General features: G+C 42.8%; 1 protein-coding gene across 1 annotated transcript in view; it reads right to left on the minus strand.

The window, feature by feature from the left end:
• The window catches only part of HSD17B4 (hydroxysteroid 17-beta dehydrogenase 4), a 121449-nt gene that overhangs the window by 90354 nt on the left and 3111 nt on the right, over positions 1 to 27984 (minus strand). The window contains exons 2-9 of the mRNA XM_006263620.4: positions 26183 to 26236; positions 14008 to 14115; positions 13227 to 13286; positions 7787 to 7808; positions 7642 to 7688; positions 6758 to 6842; positions 4460 to 4647; positions 1806 to 1897 (exon numbers count right to left, since the gene is read on the minus strand). Of these exons, the coding sequence (XP_006263682.1) occupies positions 1806 to 1897; positions 4460 to 4647; positions 6758 to 6842; positions 7642 to 7688; positions 7787 to 7808; positions 13227 to 13286; positions 14008 to 14115; positions 26183 to 26236 (656 nt within the window). The remainder of the gene's footprint in view (positions 1 to 1805; positions 1898 to 4459; positions 4648 to 6757; positions 6843 to 7641; positions 7689 to 7786; positions 7809 to 13226; positions 13287 to 14007; positions 14116 to 26182; positions 26237 to 27984) is intronic.

Here is a 27984-nt window from a genome sequence, read left to right on the forward strand (position 1 = left end):
AGTACAGGGATCGTGTCCTTAAGAAGTATGTACTACTGTGCAAGTTTTTGCTAAGGTATCATAATGTTACTGTTACTTAACTTTTGCTTTTAGAAAGTGCTAGTTCAGCTTAATAGAAATATGCTGTTATGAAGATTTGTAAAGCACCGCCCAAGTATTGCTTTTGTTAACCCTGTAGTCTTGCCTTATTGTAAAAAGTATAAAAGAACGTCCCACCCTTTGGGGGGGGGGGGCATTTTGCCTCTTTGCTGGCTTAATGGTCATTGCTCAAGCAAATAAACTGCAGTAAAGCTTTACCCGCGTTGCCTGGTCCCTATGCAGCTAGACAACGAACTCCAGGGAGTTGTCTCCCACCACAGTGAGGAGAATGGCATGGAGACGGGAGAAGAAGATTCAACTGCTTATGTAAGCAACAAGGTATCAAATGTAAGTTACCAACCACTAACTAACTAACAAATGGCTGAAGAATCCCTTTGAAGCTTGAAGGCACAAAGGAGATAACAGAAGAAATTCTGCCAGACGGGCAACAAAAACATTCCAAGGCTAAGGTAAGCTGAAGACACAAGAACAACCGCAAAAACAGAAGCTGGGTATGGAAAAACCCCAAAGCACTGAAACAAAGGATGCCAATCCCTATAAAAGAACACTTTGAAAATGCCAAGTTGGGCGAGTCTCTTTTTCTACTGCTGTTTCATCAGAGCACAGATGCATCTGTTCACCCTTCTTCAGCTGTTATCTTTAAATATGCTATCTTCAAATCATCATCATCTACTCAATAAGCCAGGGTTGGCCACCCTGGGCTGATGCTGAGCAATTATTGCTGGTAACTATATCTGGTGTATGTGTGGATGAAATGGTTGTTTTGTGTATGTGTATGCCTGTGTGTAGTGATGTGTATGATTATTTGTGTGTGTTTGTATGAACGGTGTACCTGAACCTCTATGTCTAACTCATGTAATCAATAAACACAGAATCTTGCCTTATCCCCCTTTATAAAGTCTTGTTCGTGATTTGAGCAATTGGCAATTTGTGTAAGAAACTACAATGACAATTTTCCCAAAACATTATATTTTGCTGTTACACTAGCATTTAGCCCCTTCACTACTGCCTGGCACACCAAGCATGTGTGGCAAGTTCAAAGGCTACTCTTTCAATTGTGTACATAGTATATCGCAGGGGCGCGCAATTATTTTGGGCAGAGGGCCGCTTACCCAGTTTCAGCAGGCTGTTGAGAGCCACATGGGTACCCCCGCCCCTTGACAGGTGCCTCACACCCTGGTCACCATCTTGGGACCAACGTCCCAATGCCTTGGGACCAATGTTCCAGGGCCAGCACCAGTGGGGCCCAGAGCAGGGCACAGGCTGGCAGGGGTCTGTGGAGCCAGGCTGAGCTGCACCAGCGGGGAGGGGGGAGGCTGGCCCAGCTCCAGAGCCCCTGCCAGCTGGGACCCCATGCTCCTGCCACCCTGCTCTGGGCCCCATCAGCACTGGTCCCGGGGGGCCGGGCGGGCCCCACTGTTGTTGGAGCCCGCCGGGCTTCCCCTGGGTCCTACTGCCCTTGGCTCCTGTTCCTGGCAGAGAAATATTAATTTTCTACATTTTTTTAGGGGCCCCACAGGCCAGATAGAATGGCCTCGTGTGCTGCATGCAGCCCGCAGGCCGGATTTTGCCCACCCCTGGTATACCACCAACATCCCATTATTGTCATCACAATAAAGTGTCAGAACTTCAAGGAATAATGCAGCTTCATGGAGGCGGAGGTTTACAATAGACTGTGATTTTATAATATGTAAGTGAAGTCTCACCTCAAACAGGCTTCCATTCTCCTGACAGCTCTCATGGCAAAGCCACAGGACTAAAGGAGAGACGTACTCTGGTTTGAAAGCATCCAACATATCTGGGGAAAAAATTACCACACACGCACATGAGAACAAAATTATTATTAAACAGTAGTCTTTCCAACATTTTCTGTTTTTTCTGTTGGAAAAAGCAGATTAGTCAAAAAATAAAAAATGTTGATTTGACAAGTCTTTTGAGAGAACAGAGGCAGGTTTTACCGGTGCATATCTGTCTACATCCACATCAGCCCACCTGAAGGACTACTTCTGAGCTGGAAACCTCAACTGTGCCAAGCTGGAGAGTGGGGAAAGGTTTCCCTGTTCCATGGGCAGCTATGTCCCCGAATCATTCAGCATAGGAAGTAGGTAGCATTAAAAGCCAACGTTCCACACAGCGGGGCAGACACTGGATCAAAACAAAACCAGCATGGCAAAACTGACTAGTCTCAGTTTCCTGACTGCTATTTGGTGGTAGCTGGCAATGAAACTGATGAGAATCGTGTCTGTTTCAATTTGCAGCTGCCCAAGAATCTGGGAGCATATTTCATTTTTGAGGATAACATTCCAGTTTCACAGATATGGAACAGATATCTGGTTTTCTAGACAGCTCTAATAATCACTCATTTTTATCTATATTCTGTAACAGTTTACCAAATTTCTTACAAACTTGAATAAGTGTTACTGATCATTCCCATTGCTGGCTTTGAGAATGTTATGCTGTTTTAACAACTTTAAAACAGATCCCTGGCTGTTCTTCAGCTAAGAGTCAGGTTGTATTTTCATTACACCTTAATGAATAGAGCCCTAACAGTTTACTTTTGCAAATGTTTCTAAATACCTGAGGCTAAAACAAAATCACTCATTTTAGAAAAAAAATATAGTCCCTGACTTCACCAATACCAGATCAGCTAGAAAAAACAAAAACATCTTTTGCATTGATAACGTCAAGCCTCATCAACCATCTTTAAAAACAAAACAAAAAACCCAATAAATATGCATTAGCAGACTAGCTAAAGGTGGTTATGGCAGACAGCTCATTTTCCTAATATACTCCAAGCAACAACCACTTTCCTAACAAATTTTCTAACAGATACACTTGTTATTGTTTATGGCAACTGCCTACATTACATTATACAATGTGTTCTTAATAAAAAAAATAAACAGTTGACTTTTTAAAGTATTTCTACAATAAGGCATGCAACTGAAAAAAAAACCACATGCAATTGACATGCAAATCACATCCTTCTCTGCTCAGTATGATTTATATGGATGAGAAATATCAAGAGCAGGCTTAATACACGCTATTAAGCACTGTACAAAAAGCCATCCTTCCACCTGGCATCCACAGGCTATTCATCTAAGTATGTAATATTCCATTAATTTTCTATAAATGCTGGATGGGTAAATGAATTAAAAATAAACACATTTTACAAGACTTTGGAAGTAGGAAGTATTTCATGTAGTCCACTACAAAATGAAAGCCACAGTCAATATTTTTGATACATTAACACTCTGGGCTATGGATCAAAATCTCTTCTGCACCTCTTGTCATTAGTTATGCTAATCAACAAATCCTTCAAGAAATACTGGTTAGGATCTGTCACAGATTACTGAGTCAAACTAAAAACTGGATGAGGCATGCCTTAAACACTTATTTAATGCATAGAAAAAATGGTTTTGTTATAAGAGATACCAGTTTAAGACACATGCTGGAGTCCTCATGTAGCCAGCAGTTAAACATCCACAGAATTTCTAAATGTTGGATGACAATTTTCTAACTCACAAGATACAGTATTTCAGCATAAGGGAACTCTATTTTGGACCTTATTGTGATAGATAAAAGATGAATAAACTGTTAGAGTGGAAGTGGGTGGTTGCCTAGGAGCCAGCAGTCATGACATGATTACATGTAAAATGGCCCTACACAGTTGTTAGGTAGCATTTAAAATAGATAGATATTACAAAAAGAAGTGGAACCCTCTAAAAAGAATTCTCTAACAATAATAATATGAAGGTGCTAATAAACAGCTGAGTAGCCAATTTTTGACAAACAGGATTTACAATTCCTTAAAGAACAAGGCCCCTAAAGGCAGGCTGAGAGCTGTGCTTTGCAGACTTAAAACATTTATGTCCCCCTTAAAAAGTTACAAGACAGTTTATAACTAAGCTATAGTTCATCCCCAGTGTGTTAAAAATATATCTTCTCCCTCCCACTGAAATTTTTGAGGGAAGGGCATTATATAGTCCATATGTCGTAAAACACATCACATGACAAATGAACAATATTGTAATAAAAACAAATACAAGTCAATACAGGCCTGATTTGGTGTCTGAGTAAGACTTTCCACTGATTTCAGTGAATGTTAGATAAGGCCACAGTTGCAAATTTACTCTGTATAAAATAATTCTTATGAAATAGAGAGAGACTACTTCTCATGTGAAGTCTCATTTCATAACATAACAGAACCTGGCAAATGTAACTTCTGTAAGCAAACAAGAAATGAACTCTTAACGTACTATTATTGTCATAAAATGTAACAAAGGAATATTTCAAGTGATGAGAAAGCTAGTTGTGTTCCAGTACAGAGATAGAGACAACACTCAGAAACTAAGTCACTTACCTGGTGGCATAATTGTCTGAGTCATCCTTGAGCCAGCAGTAGGTGCAATTGTGTTACAGTGAATGTTGTATTTTCTGCCTTCAACTGCAAGCGTATTTGCAAGACCCAGAAGGCCAAGTTTGGCAGCACTGTAGTTCGCCTGACCAAAGTTGCCATAAATTCCAGCAGCTGAAGATGTCATAATTATTCTTAGAGAAGGAAAAAAAGAAAGCTGATATTTTCAATAGGACATTAGGTCCAAAAGAATGTTGAGTTGGGTTAGGGTTGCAATGATCTGGTACAATGATATAAACATTTTGTAAGAATGAGAGAAGTATTAACAGAACACTGGTACTCTGGTTAATATTAACTCATGTTTAACAATACTAATGTTACCAGTTGGCAATGAACAAGTTATACAGCAGAGGAAAAAGGAAGAATAGGACCATGTATAGAGGGATGCAATGCCCATATTTTAGGCCCAGCCAGGCAAAATGCTTGGCTATAAGTCTCTCTCCTTGCCACTCAGGCTCTGTCATTTGGATGGCTTTGGATGCCTTTTTGGTCATAAGATGTAGCAAAAATTGATTCCAATTGTCATGCCTGGGAATATGAAGCCAAGCAGCAAAGTTGTCAAAACCTCAGAAACATTACAAAGAAATGCTAAACAGGTGAACTATATAAAACAGTCCAACCACATGAATGGATGGTGCCATGTCTTTACTAATTGTACATAAAACCTGAAGATATTTAGTGAAAAACAAATACGTTTCCACCAAACAAAACCCAGGCCAAACAAACATTATTGGGATGTTATCCACAAGGCATAATACAAAGAGACCCTCTACCTCACATTTATTACCAATCCCTTCCCGACTGACTCAGGAAACTCAGACTCCTTAAGAGAGAGATGTAGTTAGCCATGTTAGTCTAAAGTTAGCCAGAAAGCAGGACAGGTTGGCACCTTATAAACTAACTCAGGGCTGTTCAGCTGGTGACCTGCAGGCCACAGATGGCCCACAAGGGGTTAGGTTGTAACCTCTGGGTTCCTGCTTGGCCACCATACCACACCCCACCGTTTCCCTGGCTGCAACGGTAACTGGGAGCCCCAGGCTGATGGCTAGAAAATGATATTTAGTGGTTTGCTTTTAGGAATTGGCTTGTAGGTAAAGTAGATACTGCATTAGAACAATGGTACAGGGCAACGGCAAGGGTTAACTGGCTTCAAAAAGCCTGTTTGTGACAGTTTCCTTCAAAGCCCGTTGTGTCTGGAGCAAGCAGACACACAGGCTGGGAAACTGAAGACATGTTCCATAATGTGAGATAAGGGACTCTGCCATGTTGGCCAGATCACAGTGCCCAGCTGCAGAGCCCTTGGGATTTTCAGTTTTGGTGGACAAATCAAATTAAGAGACTGGTAAGTGCCTAAATTAAGGTGTGTGCATATGATGGGTTTGTTGGAACAAAGAATATGCTGACAGAACAGAACGTGGATGGTATGACGACCATACGGAGACCAATCAACAGTACCCAGGAATGAAAAGTCATCAGAAAGAAAGAACATAAATGGAAGGATTTCAGAGCAACAAAGGGTTCCCTGAGAGGGGAACCTGAGGCCATCATGAAGAGGGTATACCACCAGCCTGTTTCACTCACCCCACTGGGGGAGGGTAGGCCTTGGCCCTCAACTTCCAGGCTGCTGATATTCAAGCAAGAACAACAGGGTGAAGCTTGCATACTGGCCAGACATACCTTCCCTCTGTGACAGCTTTAGGACTGGTAGATATAGAACTAGGGGGATTATTTTGTTTGCCTTGCCTGCATTATTCTTATCTGCCATCACTGTGTATCAATAAAATTTGCCTATTATTGAATGGAGAAGTCATGGTCGGTCTGACGGTTTGGGTCCACCTGGAACAAGGTATCTGGGTCATAAATCCAGTGCCAACTTAGGCTCCCCCTTGTCTTCAGCTGCTGGTTCGTGTCCCTGCCTTGGGGGATGTAGTAGTGCCACGCAATATGGGGACCAGAAAGTGACCCTAGGGGCTACATGGCAGACCATACAGCTGCAGGAGCATCTGCACAGCAAATCACCCTTACTCGTGTGATCTACAGAGCATGCAGTCCCTGGTCGCTTGGAAGTTGGATGACCTTGAACTACCTCAATCAAAAAGGCATGAGCTATCATGCCTCTGAAAAAATTAATCTATAAAAGGTACCATCCTGCCCTGCCTTTTGCTTAAAGGAGTCAGGAGTCAGAGCTTCTGGCATTCTGCTATAAGTTAATGGGAAAAAAAAATTAACTTTACGCTATTTTACCTGCCAAACTTCTGATTTTTCATATGATTCCATGCAGCTCGAGTGACCAGGAATGATCCCTTCAAGTGAACTCTGTGAATTATATCTAAAACCAAATAGGTTTTTACAAATACGGCATTTCTTTCCTTTTGACAGCAAAATAAAAACACACAGTTCCACTTCTTCCAAAAGTAAATGAAATGCCCCTTGAATATCATCTCACTACTTGCACTCAGCCAGTTAAGAGACTATCAGACTGTAGTTTGCATGGTGAAAACTTTTGTCTGGATTGCCAGGTTCAATTTTGAACCTGGCAGCCAAGCCCCTACCTAATCCCCTGAGTGGGGATCTGGCATATGAGGCTCAAAGTCAACCAAGTCCTTACGCCTGCACAAATCAGAAGCTGGTTTCTCCTGTAGTTCCTGCCTCTCCCCAGAAGTCTGGCCAGTTACTTATCTGGCTGCTTACTTATCTGGCTGCTGATCACGCACCTCCCTCCTCTACTCTGGCTATAGATTACCACATCAACTTCACATACAACCCTTTCCTCGCCCCGGTTGCTAAGAACTGCTGGTCTTTCTGAACTACTGACAATTTCTACCCAATATCAATGTTTAGGTGCTGCAAAATGATTTTATTGTCTTCTCGACCACACAGGAGGTCTGGTTATTACTGGAGCTTGAGGCTGTTGTTTTTTCCCCACAATTTGTTTATAAGAGTCCAGCATGGAATACAGAAAACACCCAAACTGCAAGCTGGCAGCCAATTAAGGTTAGAGCTGCTAAGAAAAGATGGAGAGAAGGCTCACTCTTCCTTTTCTGTACCTAGAATATCCACATATGGAAAAGGCAGAATTTACTTAGAGTCTAGCATCCTTAGAGTCAACTTCAAATTTAGCTACTCACCCCAATCTTCATCACTTATTCTAGCAAATGAACGGTCTCTCAGAATCCTAAAAAACATCACCAGGAAAACAAAAAGAGAAGATAAGCATGGATTTACACAAAAGGAACTCAGTCTAGTACAATGGTGAAAGTGAGATGTACTTACCCTGCATTGTTTATAACAATATCTGGAAACAAACAAGCAAAAAAAAAAAATTAACACACATGAATATGCACCTACTTTGGCTTTGCTCCTGCTTTCAGTTTTTACTACTGCTATACATACTTTCATATTATTAGCCACTGCTTGTACTGACCAGAGCTTTCACAAAACTTGTATTCATGTATAATGGAGGCCAAACAAAACATTTTGGGACATGCATTATCAGTCCACCATGTATTGCAGTGAGGTAGAGTACTCCACCCACAAGGTATCATATTCTTCCTTTATATATAAAGGAATAAAATCAATCTAACAATAAAAATGATTTAAAAGAAAAAAATCAATCTTCCTTTACACTATTAACAATTCCCAGCTTTGTATGATCTCTACATTTCATAAGTGGCTATCTAGCTCTTGTTGGAATCCTCCAGAAGCCATGGGAATGCGTAGGAGAGGTGAGGGAGAAAAAGAGGGCATGGGGAAATACTTGGGGAACCAGTAATGCAATGCAGACCCCACAGTTTGTGCAAGGCAGGAAAACAGATACCAGAGTAGCTCAAAACTCATGTATCATCTCTCTCCCCCTCCAGAAGCACGTAGTCACTAGGCCTGTGTGAATAGGATTCAGCCAATTCAGAGCATAGTGATTCGATTTGCAGATTTAGATCACTGTCCCGAATTAATTCGGCTGAATCGGCTTTAAAAGATTTGGCACCAGTTCAGAGAGATTTGGCAATTCAACCATAGACTATAATGGGGAATCACTGAAATACCTATAACTTTGTCATTTTTTGGCAGATTTGGATGAAAACATCAGGAGTGGTAGCCCCTTCTCAGGGCATGAAGCCTGCCAAGTTTCAAGGAGACCGGTGCAGGGGTTTCTGGGAAACTGTACCTCAAACTGCTGAAAGTAAAACTCATGTCACTTGTGTGTTTAAGGCAAATTTGGATGAAACAGCAGGGATGGTAGCCTGTAACAAGGGGCTCTCCCGGTGCCAGTTAGATCTGTGCCCACCCACCTGTTTCTGGGCCAGCCCCGCCCCTCTTTTGCTGAGGCAGAAACAGCTCACAAAATGGACAGAAAGGCTGCAGGTAGAGCAGGGGCGGGCAATTATTTTGGGCAGAGGGCCGCTTACCGAGTTTTGGCAAGCCATTGAGGGCCACGTGACAGGCAGCCAGGGGCAGATTAATATTTATTTTCTCAAGTTTTTAGAGGCCCCGTGGGCCGGATAGAACGGCCTGGCAGGCCGCATCCAGTCCGCATTTTGCCCACCCCTGAGATAGAGGCTTATATGCTGTTTCTATATCCCTCCCCCAGAGCACTGTGATTGGAAAGGGACTCAGGAAAAGATCACATTCACTGGCCAGCTACAGATGTCAGTCTTTCCATCTGCCCTGCTCCTCCTCCCTCTTTCTCAGTTTCTGTTCCCCTGAAAAAAACTGCCTTCCAAATCTCTGAATATTTTTCCAAATCATTTTGGAAACTCTGAATCAATTCACAGGTTTTTTTTGGTCGCCCGATTCGATCTGGATTCAGTAATTGGGCCTCTGAATCAGGCTGAATCTTCTCCAAATCGACTCAGCGACCGAGGCTTCGCATACTCCTAGTAGTCATCCATTGTCAGGATCTCAGCACATACTTCCCCAGGCAAGCAAGATCCCAAAAAAGCCACAGGTAACTTCTCTAAGGTGGTATCACAGGAAACGTAAATATGTGCCAGAAAGAATTTTGGAGAAGGGGAAAACGGGAGAGAAGGAAGAGGGGAAAATGGAAATAAAATGAAAGAAAACAGCAGAAAGAATATGGAAATAAAGTGGTTCAAGACTAAAAAAAAAAAAAAAGAATGAAAGCCTGTAACTTAATGATTTGAAGAGTTCTATTTACATTTGTTCCTATTAATTGATCATCTTAGGCTATGTATCGTTAAAATCTAAAACAGAATGGTCATCAATGCATTTGAGCAAAACAAAAAAATTACACACTTCACTAGTTAATACAGTGCCAGGAGTATTTTAACTTCTCTAGCACCGCCTTACTCTATGCCTTACAGAGATATGGAAAAAGGAAATAATTTCTCAGGCACAAAACAGAACATCTTTAAGTCTTCTTCATGTTTTCAAACTTCAACAGACTAGATGCAACATCCTCTCACTTAGTGTTTTAGATGCAGCAATCAATACACCACCTAATTTATTGTTTTTTGAACACCAACACTTTGAGGTACCTAAAGATAAGGCAACTCTCTTCTGAGATGCATACTTCTTTTTACACAAGGAAGTATGAAGATGCTATAAAACTGCTCAGTCAGACTTCTGTATAAAAGTGCAAAACTGAACTACTATGAAAGAATTATGTAACAAGTCACAAACTAATTCACGCTCCACTTAGATGATCAGATTACAAGTTAAAAATCACATTAAGAAAGATAGCAACAATACCATAACACAAAACAGGTTAAAGTTCAAAGCTCATTTTGTTTCCCAATAATTCTTTTTTTTTATTATTATTATGCAAGAACAGGCCTGTACCACACCTCCTCCTGTTCTGTTCAAAGAAATGAGGGTAAAAAGAAATGAGAGTAGACAGTTTATCAAAAGCAAACAAAAAGCAGGCTTCTAGAATAATGTTCTAGAAATCACAGTAAATCCTTCTCAGAGATGCACAATGAATTCAACCTTCTGAAAAAAGTTGAACGAAAAGATATGCAGTTGCATCACATATTGGAAAAAATCAGTTTGGACCTGAAGCTTTAGGTGTAGCAAAAGCTCCGGATATTTATTTTTTCCCTTGAAATCTTCTTCTCTTCCTCATTCTGTACCACAGCAAAGGCCTTAGTCTTCCAAAAGGCCTTTGATCTGGTATTCCGTGATGTTCTCATAGGAATATCGGAGGATTGCTCAACAGTTAGGTGCGTAGCAAGCTGGCTGCAGGGTAGGACCCAGAGAGTTCTAATGAACAGATCTGTGTCATCGTGGTGAGAAGTGGCCGGTAGTGTCCCTCAGGGGTCTCTGCTTGGTCCAGTGCTTTTCAACATCAGTGATTTGGATGTGGAGGTGAAGAGCTCACTGGCCACATTCATGGACGACACCAGTTATAGGGGAGCATGGTCATGCTTGAAAATAGGCTGCAGATACAGGCAGACAAGTTGGGTGGGTCAGAACCAGATGAAGTTCAACAAGGAGAAGTGTGAAGCGCTCCATCTGATCAGAGACAAGCCCCATATGATCAGAAGCAAGCCATACGAGGAAAGGCTGAGGGACTTGGGTATCTTCAGCCTAAAAAAAGAGAAGGCTGAGAAGGGACTTGGTAGCAGCTTACTGCTACAGAGGACATCAAAGGCTCAAACAACTGTTTACCAGGGCACCCTTGGGGAAAACCAGGAGTAATGGCCACAAACTCTTGGAAGACTGTTTTAGGCTTAACACTAGGAAAAACTTCTTTACAGTTAGGGTGTCCAGACTGGAATAAACTCCCTTCAGAGGTGTTGCAATCACCTACCCCGGAAAACTTCAAGGGGAGACTAGATGGTCACCTCGCTGGGGACACCTGGCTGCTGTTGTCTTTCCTGCCTAGTGCAGGGGTGCTAGACCTGATGATCTTGTGAGGTCCCTTTCAGCCCCTTTCAAACTACGAATTGCTCTATGAATATAAGATGTCACATAACAGATCTGACATAGACTATTTAAGGCTCAAGTGGAATGAAGACCTAGGTATGAACCAATTCCAGTGGAAATCAGTAGTTCAGAATATTAAAACATCTGCAGTTGATCTCAGAAATCTTACACAGCAAAAAGTTGTTCGCCATCTTCACCAAGCTGCCTCTAAACTTAAGAAACTAAATATAGTGCCAGGGGATACATGCTGAAGATGCAATACATTGCGTGCAACACTTGATCACATGTTTTGGTCATGCCCTGTTACCCATTCTTTTTAGTAAGAAATTATAAACAGAATAGCACTGTTTTGAATACAGTAGTGACATCTATGAAAAATATATGCATTCTTGAGAATAGGGAGTTCAAACTGAAATGTTTCTGGTTCATACTCTTACAACAGACCTTACTAGTGACATGCAGGATTATATTACTGCATTGGAAAAGTTAGACAAAGGTCAAAACCTGGTATGGTGGAGATGGTACAGCTGGCATCTATGGAGAGAGACATGTTTTGCAGGTTTAACTGCTCCAGAAAGTTTTGTGCAATCCAGAAGGATTTCTTAGAATACTTTGGTGACAATTATTACTCCTTCACATTTCTTTTCCTCTTCTATCCCCGTCTTGCTTCTTTTTTTCCTCCTCTCTTCTTTCCTTCTCTTTTCCGCATTATAATGATTGCGTCTAATGACTGTATACATTAGACACATATGTAGTTCAAGTTGATGCATAGTTAATATATACTGTAATAATTCAATTAAAAGAGGAGCTCCTCCCTGTATTTAATATGGAGAGGAAGCCCTCGTATTAGAACCAAATAGAAGGGTGGTTTGGGGTGGTGTAGGGTAGGGAGGGGGGCAGCTGATGTGCCTTGGGCTCCATCCCCTATTTGGGGTTGGGACCAAAGCTGCAGCTGTTGCCTGCTCTCCCCCCCGCTACATCTGCACCCCACCATCTGCCCCTTGCAGCCTTCCCCATTTCCCCCTACAGTCTCTGCTTTCCCATCTGCCCCTCTCCCTCCCCCACCATCACACTTGCTCCATGCCAGCAGGCTTCATGAATGCTGCAGTCTGGGGCACTGAGCACTGTCCTAGCACTAGCATAAACACAGCTGCTATGAGGCTGGACTAGGGCCATACTCAGTGCCCCAGGCTGTATTATGCATGGAGCCTGGGGTGTGGAGGAAAAGTGGGAGCAGGAGGGGAAGGGAAGCAGGGAGCAGAGGTTGTCGGGGAGGGGGCAGCAGAGGCTTGGAGGAGGAAGAGGAGAAGAGCAGAGCAGAGGGGAAAGGTGAGGCAAGACTGCAGGTAGGCAGGGTGGAAAGAGGTGGCAGGTACGAGCAGGGGGTAAACTGCTTGACCTCCCCACACAGCTCTGCAGCTGTGGGGATGATGAATTAAAGATGACCCTGCAATAATTAGATTCTCTACATAGAAATATTATAACAAATATACGTATTTTCCATGTCGAGAATCTAATTATTAGGGAATTGTCTTAGATTCAAGTAAGGTATGGATTTCTAATGTGTGTTGAATTTAAAAACCCAATAAAAAATAAATAATAAAAAAAAAGGTTCCAAAAGGCTAGAAGCTCCATTCCTGGAAATTTTCAAGAGTAAGTTAGACAGTCACTTGACTGGGGTAGTTTAGTCAGAGACAATCCTGTCAATGAGGTCTCCTGAGGTCCCTTCCAACCCTATTTCCTATGATTGTATTCATTAAATATTAACAGTAAAGTGCATGGCTTAAGATGAGCCTGCATTTGCAACAAGCAGGACGTAAAACTGTACCTATTCTCCCAAAAGCTTCTAGTGCTTTCTTCACAAGCTTCTCTCCAGCTTCCACTGAATCTGAAGAAAAAAAACCAAAGGAAATAAAGTATAAATTATTTTCAAGTAAATGAAATCACCGGCTACACAATAACATAGTCTTATAGATATGGTGCAAGAGGACTCCATGGAAAAATATTTGTTTAAAACGGTGAATTATTCATATGTAGGGCCGTCCCTAGGGGTGGGTGAGTGGGGCAGCTGCCCCGAACCCCCGGACAGTGCTGTACAGGCCCTGCCGTGGCTACTGCCGGCTCCACAGTTTGGCCGCTTCCCAACCCCCACCCCCACAGCCTCACACAGGCTGATATGTCCCGGGCCTGAACACCCCTAGGGATAGCTCTGTTCTTATGTAATCATTAAGGGGGAAAAACCATGATAGGCAACATGGCCAAGTCCTGTACACTAAAAAAAAGCAAAACAGATGAACATTGCAGGCTAGTTCTAGCAAAGTACCAAGCACAATCGCAGGTAACCTATGGGGCTTTTACTCCCCAACTGCAGCCTATTAGTACTGAGAACAACTAGAAAAGGGACAAGAAATTTAAGGTGAATATGGTTGTCATTTGTTTTTGATTTTGCCATGTCCTAACCCTCACCATTGATCTATCCCATTGAATGAGCACACCATTATAGTGCTGTTGTCTTTTGTCAGGCATGACCATCATTTCATTTAGTACAGCTGTAATGTTATGCATTTCCATAAATAAATCATCTTTACTAGACTGGTAAAGCAACATACCGTAGTTTGCTACTGCTTTCCCTCCTTTTGCTCTTATTTCTTCAACCACTTTGTCAGCAGCTAAGGAGCTTTTGCCATGTCCTTTGAAGTCACCTCCCAGATCATTCACTGTGTAACACAAGAAAAGAAATTTTGACCAGTTTTCAGTCTCTTCTTATGTCATAGCCTCCAAGGTGTCCAAAGAACTTTATCAAAACTGAATCTAGCTAAATTCTATTATTTGAAGAAGAGTAAACCCATTGAAACAAAATTGTTTAACAATGTTCTACACATTTCCATTAAAAAAAATTCAGGAAATGACCTTAAATTTTCACCCATGCTTACAAATATTTGCTTTGTCAAACAATATCACTGTTGTTCAAGAAGATTAAGATTTAAACATCGCATATTCACATGCATTAGCTCAAGTAAAAAAAAAAAAAAAAATTGTATGTCTATCTTGCTGGGATCCTTTGACCGTAGCTGACTTGCTGTCCCTGGGGCAGGGGGCTGATCTCAGTGTTCTTCCAAGGTCCCTTCCAGCCCTAATATCTACAAAATCTATTAAGTTTAGCCCTCCAGTTATTTGGTATTGTTGTTGAATGATCACATAAAAAAAACTGTTCCTTATGTAGATTTTGTTCCTGGCTTCCCTTCAAAACAAACAAAAAAAAACCAACAGGAAATAGCTAAAAGGCATTTACACCTGAGCCATTCTCCATTAACCCAAACTGCATTTACAAGGTGTTACTGCATTCACTTGTCTGAAGTTTCTTTGGCATACTTCATGACAGAAAAAGCTACATTCCAGAACTCATTGCATTTCTGCAGGATAATGAGAGCTCTTAGATATCTACCCACAGTGGAACTGACTGTAGATTTTTATGGTATTAAAATGTAATTTTAAGGACCCTGGATAGGCTTTTACTACTATGGTTTGCAACATTGCACTAACTTTTACAAGACTCCAAAAAAAAAATAAAAAAAAGGATTCAGTCAAAATGATTAAGTCCAGAACAAAATGCAATGTGTCATAAGTCTAACTTGATCATAATTTATAAAACTAAGGTTTTTATAGCTTGGCAAACTTAAATAAAGTGCCACTAAGGCTTTCTTATATTAGACACATGACACTGGTTTAAATCATTTCAATAACTGATATGGTTAAGCCAATGTACCCCACAAAGAGTTATATTTAAGGTGTTGTTTTTTTTCTTTGCTTAAATCTATTTAGTTGTCAGGAAAATACCGATTTAAGAAAAATATAATGCAACAGATACTTGAAACTGGTTTAATTCTATACTTTAGAGGGATTCCACTAGTTTAACTAGAGCAGTGGTTCTCAATCTTTCTAAAATAAAAGGCATCCATTGACAGACTCCAGGCACCTTACAGAAAATGCAAGCTCTTATTTTTCCATGGCCAACAAATGAGTGAAAACTAAGTAGAGCAATTCTGTTGCAAAGAACTCAGAAAGACCTCAGCAGGTCAAAATGGTTTTAACACTATGCATTCCAATTTGAAATGTCTGGGTTTATCTTATGAATCGTGTTTGCAAAGCTAATAATGCTAACATTACAGGGCACCATGCAGCATCCTTGACAGACAGCATTCAATGGCACCCTGGCTAAGAATCACAAGGCTGAGGGCTATGACAATACATAAACAGATTAAAAGGATATATGCATTTAATAACCAAAATAAAAAAAACCCACTTCTAGAAAGGGGGAAAAAAAACTAGTGATATTGGATTAAAATATGATTCTCCTCTTAAAGGACACCAAGTAAAAATGGCATCTTTTTGCCTAGTTAGACCTGCTGTTTCTGTATACAGAGACTATGTCATACGCGCACATTTACTTCAGGCAATGTTTTTCTAACTAGTCTGAAGCTAAAAGTATACTCTTTTGACTACATCCGTGCTTCAGTCTCTGGAGGATCAGCAGCTGAATGTTTATTAAGCACCAACTAGGTCCATCCATGTAATTCCAATAAAAACAGTAAGTATACCAAAATATGCCCCAAAGCGTAAATCTAAGAACAGGATTATGTAAAAGTAACTACTTTGGTCTGCAGAATCCTAACAATAGGAAGCAAAAAGATTTGAAAAAAAAAAACAGTTCCTTTTGACTTTCACATGCCAGAATGAGTTAGCAGGGCAAAAACAACAGTTTAAAGTACTGTATTTACTCACATCTAGGATGAGGTCCCCTCCCCCTGCTATTCAGCAAGGATGGGAACTCTTAAATTCAATTCTTGTAGATTCAATTACAAGTTGGGGGGAGAGGGGAGACAGCAGCTGTAATTTTCCCCCATGGCCCCAGGCCCAGAGTCAGAGCAGCAGCCACTGCCCTCTACCACTACCTGCCCCCAACAGCCTCTGCTCCCCAGACCACTGCTCAAGTAGCAGATACAAGAAACTAGACAGCTCTACCCAGTAATAAAATATTAGCCTTCGTTTTTATTCATTCTCATAAAATTACTCAGTTGATTGGAATAGTAAAAGAAATATAGGGGAGAACAGTAGAGCTTAAAAATATAGATTTCATTACATTATTTAATAATCAAAAAGTAACCAGCAGAAAAGAGAAGAGCTCAATAAAAACAATGTGAAGAGAGCATGTTGGTTGTTTTTTTTAAACTGCAGAAATTACTTTCCTGCAGCTCCTTGACAAAGCTCTTCTTAAACATTTGGCTCTACTGCTCTGCTAAACTCACCTGAATAAATTAAATATATTAATCTGAAAGACTAATTATAAGGGGAAAAAAAAGTCTCCCTAAATTAAAAAGCCAGCATGAAATGAATATCCATGTACAGCAACGCAATGAAGTTATACTTCTAGCACTCTAGTTTGAAATAACGCCACAAAAACTTGTTAAACAATAGTGAGAAAGTGTTGACTATAATTTTCTTTTGGTTGTTTTTTTTTTAATCTTTTATAAAAGCTATTTAAAACCATGATATGCTCTCATGTGCTTCGTTGCAGAGACAGTTTTCAGAAAGGACTTGCAGGAGCTGCAAGACTTTTCAGATGTACTCAGACAAGGTTATTCCATGCTTCAAGGGTTTCATGCCTTCCTGTCTTTGCAAACATTTAGGTCAGAAGCTGACAAAAAGGTTGGTAACATTAGCATCGCTAGTGAAATAATGTAGAGATGGTGCAGTTTAAATATAAGTGAATAAGCAGGCAAGGCAGAGTTATGCTGGATATTGAGGGCAGTAGTAAGAAAAAGTCCTTGGTACAAGTGAGATGGTGAAGTACATGATCATGTGCAAAAAAAAGTCTAAATGTAAGTGCCCTGTATAGACTGGAAGGGATAAGATGAACTTCACAGAGATTTTAAAAAATGAGTTACAGTAGTTATAACTGGAAGTGAGGGAAGGAAAGAAAAGGATAATCTTACAGAGGCTGAGAACGAAGAAACTTTAAAAAACAGAACTAGATTTGGTAGGTAGGGCTGGAAAAGGATCACTTAGTTTACCTGACCGATCCAAATGTATAGGCATGAGTGACATGAAGGATTGTGGTGATGTTGACTGTGACAGAGAAAGGAAAGAGATACCAGGAAGGAAGACAGGGAATCTTACTTTGCCTGTCTTCTACTTAAGTTGAAGGCAATACATTCAAAAACAGATGCGAGATATACCAAGATGCACAACAGGATGAAAGGAGACAAGTCAGGACCTTAATGGCCATATCCAAATGTGCAGGCACGTGCAGTTTGTGGAACCGCAAACTGCACACGTGGAACGTTAAAACGTGCCCTGCACTGCAGCACAGGGGCAAAATTTGCTACTGGGATTTTCCAATAGGAAAAAAAAAAAAGCACTGGGGAAAATGCAGCAGCACAGCGTGTGCTGGAACAAATGGAGACTTTGTCCTCCAGTGAGAAGCTATGGCTGCCAGCCAGAGCATCTCTACTGCTCCCTTTGTGCCCCTGCTGTTCCAGCACACCAGCAGCCAGGAGGAGCTTGGCAAGGGCAGTTTGCTTAAAGTGGGACATTATATCCTGCAACAAAGCACACATGCAGGGGCATGCACTGACGCACAAACAGTGCCACTGCAAGTGAATGCCCTTGCACATCTGGACATGGCCTAACAGTTGAAACTAGGTAAAAGGGAAGGGAAAGTGAGGAAAGATGCATAAGACAGATACCAGTACTACCCCTACAAAGAGAGAATATTAGGCCAATACTATTACTTTATACCCATCATCCTATCCTACTACTTTCACTTTCTATAGTTTAGTAAAAAAGCTGGTTTTAAGGCAATGTGAATCTTGCATCTGCTTTGGTAAAGGGCATTCATGTCCAGATACCTTAGGAGGTAAACTGAACTCTCAATTCAAAGAAGTCAGGACCGGACAGAGTAATGGCATGGATGATGAATGTAAAGGAGGAAAAGACATTGCAAAGAAAACCCCACCAATGAACAGTGACAGAAAGGATACTGGAAAGAGCAAGGAGCGGCAAAAAGAGGTGTGCAGCAAGGCTACAGAACAAAGCTGAAATTTCAAAATGGAAAAGGAGTCCCTAGTCAAGCTGACACTGGACCCTTAAATCATCAGTTTTCAGCTGTGGTACAAAAAACAACCTGGGAAAAGAAGCTGTAGTATCTGTATTAAATTAATTATTTTGCTTTTGTCAAACATGAAACAGATCAGGAGTAACACTACTGCATAATCTCCAACAGTCTGCTTTGGAAATATTCATCAGGGTTCAATGTACTACAGGCACATCTTAGTTAAATATTTGAAGTCTGTTTGCTGGCTTATAAACAAAACTTTTCTGACATACAAGCTTCAGAAGTCTTTCACAACACACTATAAAAACATGGAGTTTTTCTCCCAAACAGACTAGTACCAAACGAACTACCTGACCACCACTGCTGAACTTTTTTTACTGTCAATATTAATACATTTTCCTCCCCAAGTCTGTAATGCAGCACAAATGCAAAAAGCTTCCCACCTCATAAACCAGACCAAGATCTTGACTGAAAGTCACTAGAAATGTAAAACATAAAGAAAAGTGCTTTTGTGGGCGAGGTAACTTGAGAGAGAAGAAAAACACCTTGCTATTCCAGCTGTAGCTACTCCGTACCAAGATTTAAACTTAATTGGGATTTTAAAATGTTAAAGACCAGGAATACAGCAGAGCTCTCACTTGCATAAAGTACTCAACATATTTTGATTATCGATTTACTACATACAACCCAATTCAAAGTCCAAGTTCGAAGTTTTAGCTAGATCTGCTGGTGCTGCCAATTTCTTCCAGAATATAGCAATGCAAACTCTTAAACCAGAGAACAAGCTGGAGCCACTGAATGATTCATAGATTCATAGATGTTAGGGTCGGAAGGGACCTCAATAGATCATCGAGTCCGACCCCCTGCACAAGCAGGAAAGAGTGCTGGGTCTAGATAACCCCAGCTAGAAACTCATCTAACCTCCTCTTGAAGACCCCCAGGGTAGGGGAGAGCACCACCTCCCTCGGAAGCCCGTTCCAGATCTTGGCCACTCGAACTGTGAAGAAGTTCTTCCTAATGTCCAGTCTAAATCTGCTCTCTGCTAGCTTGTGGCCATTGTTTCTTGTAACCCCCGGGGGCGCCTTGGTGAATAAATACTCACCAATTCCCTTCTGTGCCCCCGTGATGAACTTATAGGCAGCCACAAGGTCGCCTCTCAACCTTCTCTTGCGGAGGCTGAAAAGGTCCAGTTTCTCTAGTCTCTCCTCGTAGGGCTTGGTCTGCAGGCCCTTAATCATACGAGTGGCCCTTCTCTGGACCCTCTCCAGGTTATCCTCATCCCTCTTGAAGTGCGGCGCCTAGAATTGCACGCAGTACTCCAACTGCGGTCTGACCAGCGCCCTATAGAGGGGAAGTATCACCTCCCTGGACCTATTTGTCATGCATCTGCTGATGCACGATAAAGCGCCATTGGCTTTTCTGATGGCTTCGTCACACTGCCGGCTCATGTTCATCTTGGAGTCCACTAGGACTCCAAGATCCCTTTCCACCTCTGTGCCACCCAGCAGGTCATTCCCTAGGCTGTAGATGTGCTGGACATTTTTCCTCCCTAGGTGCAGCACTTTGCATTTCTCCTTGTTGAACTGCATCCTGTTGTTTTCTGCCCATTTGTCCAACCTATCCAGGTCTGCCTGCAGCTGTTCCCTGCCCTCCGGCGTGTCCACTTCTCCCCATAGCTTTGTGTCATCTGCAAACTTGGACAGAGTACATTTGACTCCCTCGTCCAAGTCGCTGATGAAGACATTAAAGAGTATCGGTCCAAGGACCGAGCCCTGCGGGACCCCACTGCCCACACCCTTCCAGGTCGAGACCGACCCATCTACCACGACTCTTTGGGTGCGACCCTCTAGCCAATTCGCCACCCACCGGACTGTGCAGTCATCCACATCACAGCCTCTTAACTTGTTCACCAGTATGGGGTGGGATACCGTATTGAAGGCCTTCCTGAAGTCCAAGTATACGACATCCACCCCTCCTCCTGTGTCCAGGCGTTTCGTAACCCGGTCATAGAAAGAGACTAGGTTGGTCAGGCACGATCTGCCCGCCACAAACCCGTGCTGGTTTCCCCTCAGCATAATTTGCCCTGCCGGGCTCTCACAAATGTGAGCCTTGATAATTTTTTCAAAGACTTTACCAAGGATGGAGGTGAGACTGACTGGCCTATAGTTGCCCGGGTCCTCCTTCCTCCCCTTTTTGAAAATGGGGACCACGTTAGCCCTTTTCCAGTCCTCCGGGACTTGGCCCGTGCACCACGAGCGTTCAAATATTCCCGCCAGTGGCTCTGCAATGTCGTCGGCCAGTGCCTTCAGCACCCTCGGATGGAGCCCATCCGGGCCTGCCGATTTAAAGGCATCCAGTTCTTCCAAATGACTCTGCACCACCTCAGGATCTACGCATGGAAGTCTGGCACCTTGCTGCTGCCTCTCTACAACCCCAGTGAGAGACTTGTCGTGCCCCTCGCTTAGGAACACTGAGGCAAAGAACTCGTTGAGGAGTTCAGCCTTGTCCCCCCTGTCTGTCACCAATTGTTTCTGCCCATTTAGCAGGGGTCCTATTCCTCCCTGGGCCTTCCTTTTACTCCCAATATATCTAAAAAACAATTTCTTGTTGTCTTTTACTTGGGTTGCCAACCTCAGCTCCATGGTAGCTTTGGCCCGCCTAACTGCCTCCCTACAAGCACGAGCAGAGGAGGTATATTCATCTTTAGTGATCTCACCCTGTTTCCACTTTTTATGTGCTCCCCTTTTGGCCCTTAGGCTGCCCTGGATTTCTCTGGTCAGCCAGGGAAGCCGCCTGGCCCCTTTCCCTCTTTTGCCTCGCTCGGGGATCGTCTTGCTTTGTGCACGAAGGATCGTTTCCTTTAGGCACAGCCACCCTTCTTGGGCTCCCATCCCTTCAAAACTCCTACTCTGCAGTGCGTCCTTGACTAATCGCCTGAGTGCATTGAGATCAGCTTTCCTAAACTTTCACCCTACTAGTTACCTTACCCACTCGACGTCTTATGTTGAATTCTATTATAAGGTGATCACTGTCTCCCAAATGGCTACCGATCTGGAGGTCCCCTATCATGTCATCTCCTGTTGCCAATACCAGATCCAGTATGGCATTCCCCCTAGTGGGACCATACACCTCCTGTGTCAGGTGGAGGTCCTGTATACAGATTCATAGATTCATAGATGTTAGGGTCGGAAGGGACCTCAATAGATCATCAAGTCCGACCCTCCGCATAAGCAGGAAAGAGTGCTGGGTCTAGATGACCCCAGCCAGACACTCATCCAACCTCCTCTTGAAGACCCCCAGGGTAGGGGAGAGCACCACCTCCCTTGGGAGCCTGTTCCAGACCTTGGCCACTCGAACTGTGAAGAAGTTCTTCCTAATGTCCAGTCTAAATCTGCTCTCTGCTAGCTTGTGGCCATTGTTTCTTGTAACCCCCGGGGGCGCCTTGGTGAATAAATCCTCACCAATTCCCTTCTGTACCCCCGTGATGAACTTATAGGCAGCCACAAGATCGCCTCTCAACCTTCTCTTGCAGAGGCTGAAAAGGTCCAGTTTCTCTAGTCTCTCCTCGTAGGGCTTGGTCTGCAGGCCCTTGACCATACGAGTTGTCCTTCGCTGTACCCTCTCCAGGTTATCCGCATCCTTCTTGAAGTGTGGCGCCCAGAATTGCACGCAGTACTCCAACTGCGGTCTGACCAGCGCCCGATAGAGGGGAAGTATCACCTCCCTGGACCTATTCGTCATGCATCTGCTGATGCACGATAAAGCGCCATTGGCTTTTCTGATGGCTTCGTCACACTGCCGGCTCATGTTCAACTTGGAGTCCACTAGGACTCCAAGATCCCTTTCCACCTCTGTGCCACCCAGCAGGTCATTCCCTAGGCTGTAGATGTGCTGGACATTTTTCCTCCCTAGGTGCAGCACTTTGCATTTCTCCTTGTTGAACTGCATCCTGTTGTTTTCTGCCCACTTGTCCAGCCTATCCAGGTCTGCCTGCAGCTGTTCCCTGCCCTCCGGCGTGTCCACTTCTCCCCATAGCTTTGTGTCATCTGCAAACTTGGACAGAGTACATTTCACTCCCACGTCCAAGTCGCTGATGAAGACATTAAAGAGTATCGGTCCAAGGACCGAGCCCTGTGGGACCCCACTGCCCACACCCTTCCAGGTCGAGACCGACCCATCTGCCACGACTCTTTGGGTGCGACCCTCTAGCCAATTCGCCACCCACCGGACTGTGCAGTCATCCACATCACAGCCTCTTAATTTGTTCACCAGTATGGGGTGGGATACCGTATCGAAGGCCTTCCTGAAGTCCAGGTATACGACCTCCACCCCTCCTCCTGTGTCCAGGTGTTTCGTAACCTGGTCATAGAAAGAGACTAGGTTGGTCAGGCACGATCTGCCCGCCACAAACCCATGCTGGTTTCCCCTCAGCATAATTTGTCCTGCAGGGCTCTCACAAATGTGAGCCTTGATAATTTTTTCAAATACTTTACCAAGGATGGAGGTGAGACTGACTGGCCTATAGTTGCCTGGGTCCTCCTTCCTCCCCTTTTTGAAAATGGGGACCACGTTAGCCCTTTTCCAGTCCTCCGGGACTTGGCCTGTGCGCCACGAGCATTCGAATATTCCCGCCAGTGGCTCTGCAATGACGTCGGCCAGTGCCTTCAGCACCCTCGGATGGAGCCCATCCGGGCCTGCCGACTTAAAGGCATCCAGTTCTTCCAAGTGACTCTGCACCACGTCAGGATCTACGCATGGAAGTCTGGCGCCTTGCTGCTGCCTCTCTACAACCCCAGTGAGAGACTTGTCGTGCCCCTCGCTTAGGAACACTGAGGCAAAGAACTCGTTGAGGAGTTCAGCCTTGTCCCTACAGGTTAGAAACCTGCGTGAGCGATGGGACCTTGCTGTCTGCGTCTCCCAGCAGATGTCCGGGTAGTTTAGGTCCCCCATGACTACCGCCTCTTTAGCTTTTATGGTCTCCGAGAGTTGCCTCAGGAGCCCTGAATCTAGTTCTTCCCCTTGGTGTGGGGGTCTGTAGCAGACCCCTACCACCAAATCCCTTTCTCCTTGCCCCCCATGTAGCCTAACCCACAATCCTTCTACTTCCTCAACCTCGGATTCTGTCTTGATGAGGGTTGATGTATATTGCTCACTGACATAAAGTGCAACCCCCCCCCCTTTCTTCCCCGACCTGTCCTTTCTATACAATCTATAGCCCTCCATACGTACTGCCCAGTCATGGGATGAATCCCACCAGGTCTCTGTTAGCCCCACTAAGTCATAGGTGTTTAGTGCAAGCAGGAGCGCTTGTTCATCCTGCTTGTTCCCCATGCTCCTAGCATTAGTATATAGGCACTTGAGCCCTGCGACTGGTGCCTTTGCTGCCCCCCGCTCCGAGTCCCAAGGGGCCCATTGTTTCTTACAAGGGGCCCATTGTTTCTTACTTAATGATGTCTACCAGGCAGCCACCAGCTGCCTGACATACCAGCTTCTATTTCACTTCACCCACAGGGCAAGACTCAACTATTACCTGAATTATTTAAAAAAAAAAAAAAAAAAACAAACCACACTACACATCACACACAGAACTGACCATATGAAAACACTAACATTTTTAAGCATGAGCTACTTGTAATTACACAGAAACACAATCAAACAAACAAAATGTTGATAAAATTGCAGGCAAAATTAAAAAAGTCAATAGCATCTGTGCAATCCTGGACTCTTCAGCTTGGCAGCAACATCTGTGCAAACCCATTTACGGATAATGAAGATGCTTAGATCTTAACTATGGGTGCACATGATAGAAAGAATCCGGTGTGACAGCCAGAGTAAGTTCATAGGGCTAGCAGTTTTCAAGTAAATTATTTTTTTTTCTAACTGAACTCAGTTCAATATGCTGAGCATGATATTCTACAGCGCTGTTTGCACAAAGCCACTTATGACAAAAATTTACTAACAGCTTGGCCTTGGTTGCTCAGTGGTACAAGACAGATGCAATGCACTTTTGCCTCATTTTAAAAATATATATTATTTAAACTGCCAATTTTACCTTTTATCTGCTGTCAGTTGTACTAAAATGGTGTCTTGCACGATTAATCTCAATAGCTCATTCACTGTACTCAAATGGAAAGACTTCAAAGCACAGTCCCAAAATGCAGTACTTGGGCCAACACTGGCTCATGAGCATAGGCACTCTTTAGACAGCCATCTGGTTACAGTGTTGGCTTTTTTCTTGGTTTGTAAATGTTACAATGTGCTAAAGACAGCTAAAAGTTATCATAAATGCTTCTTACTATTATTTGGCATATAAGCACTTGTGTATTTGCAAATAGCTCTTATGTAACCACAGATGAGAGTGGGAGGATCTGCGAGACCACAAAGGGGTTCCTGAGATTCCTCTGAGATCCAGTGGATAAGCTCATTATAAGTCTGTCCCAGCACTAGGGCACAGAGTGCTGAGCAGCTGAACAGTCTACAAGATGAAATGTAAGGATATGTCTTTGTTGATCAATTAACTCTGGTTATCACTATGTAGGGGGTGGGTGCTCATCTCACATTAGCCTACCTCAATACAGAGCTTCCACACTGCAAAGTAACACTCAAGCTGCTGCATCTACACGTACGCCAAAGTTTTACATGGCACTAAGATTTCTGGAGGCATGCCCCAGGATCCTTATCTCTACAACTGGATGAGCTACAAAATGAATTCTTCAGGAAGGTGTTGTAGAAGAATGTCAGTCCTTTCTGGGAATGCAAGATGAAATGTGGAAAGGCACTAAGGGCTTTTACATATGTACTCCAGAAGTGGGAGGGAGAAAGTGGAGGAGGAAGATGGGGGGGGTGCTTTAATTAGAGCTGCTCTGAGAGCCACTCTAATTAAAGCACCGGGAGCATCTCACGTATCAGTGTCCACAGGCATCAAAATGGCAATGCTCATCGAACGAGCTTTAGATAAAGTGCTTCTGCCGCCATAGTTAAATACAAGGATACTGATAACACAAGGTGCTGGAGGCTGCTGGAACACAGTAATTATCATGCTCCAGCAGACTCAATTACAGTGCGTCTGAGCAGCTTCACTGCTCGTGTATAGGCACCCTAAACAATTAGCAATCTAAGTGTTGCTACACTAAGCCCACATTGTAAAGGGATTGTTAAGCAGTTAGGGGCAAGCAATTATTTCTGGTGGAGGTCCGCTCATGTGTTTTGGCAAGCCATTAAGGACTGCATGACTGGCAGCCAGGAGCAGATAAATATTAATTTTCTAAATTTGGGGGGGGCCCCGCAGGCTGGATAGAATGGCCTGGTGGGCCGCATTTTGCCCACCCCTGGTTTAGCTACTGAGTTGCAATCATTCAAGGATAACCCTGTACCCTCTCTCAGGCCACCCAACTCAAGGCAGTGATACTTGCATGTGGACAGAAGCCAAGCAAGACTGATATTATATTTGAAGTTAATTTCCTAATAAAGACAAATCTGGAGGCAAAAATTTTGGCTCTGTTTTTCAGAAACAGAAACTAAATAGTGAAATTTGACTTTTCAGAGTTAAGATGACAATCTATTAAAGAACAAAGGTTACTTAGTGCTAAACATATCACGGGACTGTATCATGGATATCCAGAAAAAGACAAAGGTTACTGGCAATAGATCAAAATAAGAAATAAACTTACCCACTACAGAAGCTCCTCTTTCAGCAAAAGCCAGAGCATAGGCTCTCCCTAGTCCTAGTTAAAAAAAAGAGTGGGGGGAAGAAGAGTGAATTCTTTTTCATACTTAAAATTAAGACAAATTACATAACAGATATAAATATATGAATGAAACCATATCACAACAAAATTGAGCTAGTTTAAAAACGTGATTAATTAAAAAATAATTCCATCTGGAAGCTGCTACAAAAGCATAATACTGTTCTGAAACGTAAAAGGTAAACCAGCTGAGAAACTGAGGACAAAAGAAGTCCCTATCTTAGGAACTAATTATTCTCTATGCTTACTCAGTGGTAGGAAGCCTAGAAATGTCATCTTTGCAAGCTGCTTTATCTACAGGAGTTTCACATTTGTGGTGAGAGGCATTTGGGCCACTGATGGGGTAGTAAAAAACAGAAAGTTGGGTGACCTCATGTAATCTGCTCTTCCAGGAGGGGAGGAGATGCTTCAAGTTAATGAACTACATTTTAAGTTAATAATATAGCCCTCCAGTTATGTTAGGCTTGTAGACAGACCTGAGAAAGAAACACATGCCAGAAGAACGGAAATTAAATTACAAAAGTAAGCATCACTGCCAAGTACTTGAATTAAAAAGAAATGCTAGTTATCTACTGTCATGACCACCTGAGCGTGCACAGAACCTTTCGTAGTGCATTTCTCCCCCTCCCTATTTTACATACCACCTTTACAGATCTTCCATTCAATCCTTTCATTGAATGGAAGATCTGTTTTCCCTTATTTGGACTCTATGCCTGTACTATACAGCTATTGTCTACTCATAACAAATCAAAAGCTACCGAAACCAAGCCTCTAAAAAGAATGGCAGAAATGTTGATGCTTTCCCCTCATAATCATCCATTTATTTATGATCAAGTTAAATAGAAAACTGAATTGAGCAGACATCAACAAACACAAATTTAGAGCAGTTTCCCACCCCCCTCCCCAATTCTACAATACCATTTTGTTCATCATGAACCGCTCATGTCTAGCTCACATTTGTTATGCAGACTGTTCAAAACGCACTGATTTTGCTCTATCTAATACACAAATGAAACATCTGAATTTATGATCATCCTCGGTTCTCCATTACAGGGGTCAGTGGGACAAAAACGAAGTGCCATGAGGTATCCTGTAGACTCTGATGCCATAAGTACATACTAGAAAATAATACCGCTCTAATACTAGGTTCTTGGCAAGCTGCAGAATAGCCCCAAAACATGTGTAAAGATTAAGAGCCCATCTTTCCACAGTACCTGGGCTGAGAAAAAAATAACTCAAACCAATTAGAATTATGTTGCCTAATGGGTCATAGGATGTGCTGTGCAAAGTCAGCAGCTCCTTGGGATAAGTTAAACCATTATATTCCAAACAGCATGTGGTACCCAAAGGGAATTAGAAAAAGCACCTTTTCTCCTAATGAACTATTCCAGGACATCATTATCTAAAACAGTGATCTGCAACCAGATACCCTGAAGCTGTGGGGTTGCCTTGACATCCTTTGAAGGGTGCTGTGCAGTAACAGCACTGATAGGTGTGCAAACACCAATACATGAATCACAAGATAAACACAGAGATTTCAAACAGGAATGCACAGTGAGGTGCTGTGGTCTTTCTGGGTTCTTTACAACAGAAAATGTTTTCCATTATTTTTCCATAGTTTTTGAAACAGGATGCCACTAAATTCTGAGGAGCTGAAAACCACCGCTCCAGAATTTATATGCATCACCCAAATGACAAAGCATATTTAGGCTTTTTCAGCCCAAAAG

This window comes from Alligator mississippiensis, chromosome 3 (assembly GCF_030867095.1).
Source record: "Alligator mississippiensis isolate rAllMis1 chromosome 3, rAllMis1, whole genome shotgun sequence".
Taxonomy (NCBI): domain Eukaryota; kingdom Metazoa; phylum Chordata; order Crocodylia; family Alligatoridae; genus Alligator; species Alligator mississippiensis.